Below are 4,862 nucleotides of genomic sequence, written 5' to 3'. Positions count from 1 at the left end.
GGGGATTAAATTTGGGTTGTCAGATTTGGCAGAAAGTAGTTTTACACTCTGAGCCATCTTACCAAACGCCAAATTCTTTCTTGAAAGGTGAACAGAACTCTTGTACCTTGGTGACAAAAAGAACAAAAAAAGCAAACACAGCTAAGATGAGTAGACTGCAGGAAATAATCAAACTCAGGGCTGAAATCAATAAATTAGAAACAAAGAGAACAATACAAAAATCAACAAAACTAACAGCTGGTTCTTTTAGAAAATCGACAAGACTGACAAACCCTTATCCAAACTAACTAAAAGACAGACAGAAAATATCTAAACTAACAAAATCAGAAATGAAAAGGAGGAGATAACAAAAGACACCAAAGATTCCCAAAGAATCATTAGGTCATATCTTAAAAACTGTTAGCATCAAGGTGATCTGCTGAAGAAAGACCCCAAGGCAAAAACAAAGAGCATTTTTTAATCAAGCATGCTAGGATCACCTCTCTCCTCTAGAAGGCAACCCCAAAATGAGCACACAGGCTCAATTTATAGACAATCAGGAGGATTTGTGACAAAGTTTAATTGTTTGTTCAGTAGAGAGTCAGAGTATAAGAAGAGATTCAGGATTGTTTGGTTACTGGGGACTTTTTGAATCATAGAGGTTTTGGCTTTTACTCAGGATCTGGCCTTTAATTTGATTAGCTAAGGCCAGCTGTACTCTTTACCAAGGCCATGAAGTAATAAAAACATAGTATTTGGTCATTATGACCTATAATCTGATTAGCTTCCCATGAGCTACCCATGAGTTGTGATTTTTCCAGGAATTATTAGAAACTTGGCCAAGTTAGTCAGAATGAAAACCTGAAACCTTTCGTGGAGTTGGTTTAATCAAGCAAAATGGGGTCTTTGGAGTGTCTGGGGTCCCTGGGGGAAGGTCTTCTCAAAAATTGTAGTCCACAAAATTGGAAAACCCAAAAGACGTAAACAAATTTCTTAGTAGATACCACTTACCAACATTAAATCAAAATCAGGTAAACTATCTAAATAGACCTAAAATCCCTAAGGAAATAGAAGTAGTCATTAAAAGTCTCCCAGCCGCTGGGCGTGGTGGCGCACGCCTGTAATCCCAGCACTCGGGAGGCAGAGGCAGGTGGATCACTGTGAGTTCGAGGCCAGCCTGGTCTACAAAGTGAGTCCAGGACAGCCAAGGCTACATAGAGAGACCTTGTCTCGGAAAAACAAAACAAAAAACAAAAAAAAAACAAAAAAACAAAAAAAAAGTCTCCCAGCCAAAAAAAGCTCAGAGCCAGATGATTTTAGCACAGAACATTCAAAGAAGAGCTAAGAATTTATTCTTACTTATTCCACAAAACAGAAACAAAAGATACATTGTCAAATTCATCTTATATTCTAAGAGCATATATAGGGGGAGGAGGTCTCCCTCAATCACAGACATAGGGGAGGGGAGAAGGGGGGAAGCGGGAGGGAGGGAAGAATGGTAGGAAACAGAGGAAGGGCTAACAATCGAGATGTAATATGAATAAATTAATAAAAAATAACAAGACAATTTTCTGAAATGCCCATATTAGCTGTAGACAGTGTTAATCGGAGAGCATTAGTACTCATCATCTGCCATGTCCCATTGCCAGTGCCTAATAAACTGTCTGGAAAGTCAAAAAAATACTCACAAATTGAATCCAAGAACACATCAAATATAACATCCACCATGATCCCAGGGATGCAGGGATGCTTCAACATATGAAAATTTGTCAACGTAATCCACCATTTAAACAAACTAAAAGAAAAAAACACACATGATTATCTTATTAGTTTCTGGGGGAAAAAACTTTGAGAAATCCAACACCTCTTCATGATAAAAGTTTTGGAGAAATCATTGATACAAGGGACAAACCTAGATATAACAAAGACAATTTACAGCAGGCCTATACATAACATCAAATTAAATGGAGAAAAACTTAAAGCAATTCCACTAAAATCAGGAACAAGACAAGGCTGTCCACTCTCTCCGTATCTATTACTTGAAGTTCTAACTGGAACAATAAGACAACTGAAGGATATCAAGGGGATACAAATTGGAAATGAAAAAGGAAAAGAATCACTATTTGCAGAGGATATCATAGTATACATAAGTGACCCCAAAATTTTTACCAGGAAACTTCTACCGCTGATAAACACCTTCAGCAAAGTGGCTGGGTACAAGATTAACTGAAAAAAGATCAGTAGCTATCCTGTATATAAACAATAAATGGGCTGAAAAAGAAATCAAGGAAACAACACCCTTCAAAATAGTCACAAATAATAGAAAAATATCTTGGTGTAACTCTCACCAAGAAAGTAAAAGACGGTTGTCTTCCTTCCTTCTCACAGTCCTCATCGTTTCTGAGACTTGTTGCTCCAACCTGCTGATAGCAAGATGTCTTCAGGAAATGCAAAAATTGGGCATCCTGCTCCCAACTTCAAAGCCACAGCTGTTATGCCAGATGGACAATTCAAAGATATCAGCCTAAGTGACTATAAAGGAAAATACGTTGTATTCTTCTTTTACCCTCTTGATTTTACTTTTGTTTGCCCCACGGGGATCATTGCTTTCAGTGATAGGGCAGAAGAATTTAAGAAGCTCAACTGCCAATTGATTGGAGCTTCTGTGGATTCTCACTTCTGTCACCTGGCATGGATTAATACACCCAGGAAACAAGGAGGATTGGGGCCCATGAACATTCCCTTGGTCTCAGATCCCAAGCGTACCATTGCTCAGGATTATGGCGTCTTAAAAGCTGATGAAGGGATCTCTTTCAGGGGCCTCTTTATTATTGATGATAAAGGTACCCTTCGCCAGATCACTATAAATGATCTTCCTGTTGGCCACTCTGTGGATGAGATCCTGAGACTAGTCCAGGCCTTCCAGGTCACTGACAAACATGGTGAAGTGTGTCCAGCTGGCTGGAAACCTGGCAGTGATACCATCAAGCCTGACGTCCAAAAGAGCAAAGAATATTTCTCTAAGCACAAGTGAGCACTGGGCCATTTTCCTGCCAGGCAGTATTGAGAAGCCAGAAGAAAGTCTCTTGTACTCTACTCATGCTTAAGCACAAGATGTGGTTTGATTCAGGATGCACCTTTCCTGCAGGGCTGGGGGTGGCTAGCCTTCCATTGTTGGGAATGGCCGGAAGTCTGTTGTGGATAGAGCATCTGATATACCAGTCACAGAAATCAGCCTGTTATTCTTTTTGTAGTGTCTATTAAACGTGAGCTCTGAGAAAAAAAAAAGAAAGTAAAAGACCTGTATGAGAAGAATTTCAAGTCTTTGAAGAAAAAAATTGGAGAAGATATCAAAAGAGGGAACGATCTCCCATGCTCACGATCTATAGGATTAACATAGTAAAAATGACCATCTTACCTAAGGCAATCTACAAAATCAATGTAATCCCCACCAACATTCCAACACAATTTTTTATAGACCTTGAAAGAACAACGGTCAACTTTATATGGAAAAACAAAAAACTACAGCTAAATTTTGACAAAGAAGCCAAAAGTATACAATATAAAAAGGAAGGCATCTTCACAAATTGTCCTGGTCTAGCTGCATATCTACATGTAGAATAATACAAATAGATCAATATCTTTCACCATGCACCAAACTCAAGTCCAAGTGGATCAAAAACCTCATCATAATTCCTGATACACTGAACTTGATAGAATAGTGAAGAATTACCTTGAGTGTGTTGGCATAGGAAACAGCTTTCTAAACAGAATAGCAATAGTGCAGGCACTAAGACCAATAATTAATAAATGGGACTTCATGAAACTGAAAAGGCAATATGACAATACAGCACCCTACAAAATGGGAACAGATTTTTACCAACCCCACATCTGACAGAGGGCTAATTTCCAAAATATAAAAAGAACTCAAGAAACTAGATATCAAAAAATCCAATTTTTAAAATGTGGTGCAGTTCTAAACAGAGAATTCTCTACAGAAAGATCTTTAACTGCCAAAATACAAAAACAAACAAAAAAAAAAAACTCTTAAAGAAATGTTCAACATCCTTAGCCATCAGAGAAATGCAAATCAAAATGAGTCTGAGATTCCATCTTACACCTGTCAGAATGGCTAAGATCAAAAATACAAGTGCCAGGTGAGGATATGGAGCAAGAGGAAGACTCCTCCATTGTTGGTGGGAGTGCAAACTTGTGCAGCCACTTTGGAAATCAATATGGCAGTTTTCCAGAAAATTAGGAATCAATATACCTCAAGACTCAGCTATACCTGGGCATATACCCAAGGGATGTTCCATCATATTACAAGGACAATGGTCACAGAAGCTTTATTCATAATAGCCAGAAACTGGAAACATCCTATATGTCCCTCAACTCAACTAAGGAATGAATAAAGAAAATGTGATACATTTAAAAATGAATTATTACTCAACTGTTAAAAGCAATGACGTGAGGAAATTTGCAATCAAATGGATGTAACTAGAAAAGAACTTCCTGAGTGAGGTAAACCAGATGCAGAAAGACAAATATTGTATGTACTCAGTTATAAGTAGATATTGGCTGTTGGGTAAATAATAATAATAATGCTACAATGCATAGACCCAGAGAAGCTAAGTAACAAGGAGGGCTCAAGGGGGGAGCATGAATCTTCCTGGAAAGGGGAAATAGAATAGACATTGTGGTAGAGGGGTGGGTGGGGGTGGATAGGAACAAACAGGATCAGGATGGGGGTGGAGGGAAAGAGTACTGGGAAAGACAACAGGAATTTGGGGTGGGTGGCACATCTCAGGGACGAGCTCTAGTGTAATGGAAACTCCCAGGAATCTATGAGGATGACTCAAGCTAAGACTTCTAGCAATGGGAGA

General features: G+C 38.7%; 1 protein-coding gene across 1 annotated transcript; it reads left to right on the top strand.

Moving 5' to 3' along the window:
- Positions 1–2,348: 2,348 nt before the first annotated feature.
- On the top strand, positions 2,349–3,277 carry LOC311602385 (peroxiredoxin-1-like). Its single transcript, XM_084790345.1, has one exon. The coding sequence runs from the start codon at positions 2,414–2,416 to the stop codon at positions 3,011–3,013; it is 600 nt and encodes a 199-aa protein (XP_084646471.1). The 5' UTR covers positions 2,349–2,413; the 3' UTR covers positions 3,014–3,277.
- The last annotated feature ends 1,585 nt before the right edge of the window (positions 3,278–4,862 follow it).

This window comes from Acomys minous (genome assembly GCF_964271855.1).
Source record: "Acomys minous genome assembly, chromosome: 7".
NCBI classification, from domain to species: domain Eukaryota; kingdom Metazoa; phylum Chordata; class Mammalia; order Rodentia; family Muridae; genus Acomys; species Acomys minous.
The sequence above is the reverse complement of the archived record's forward strand: the minus strand, read 5'-3'. Positions and strand labels throughout refer to the sequence as shown.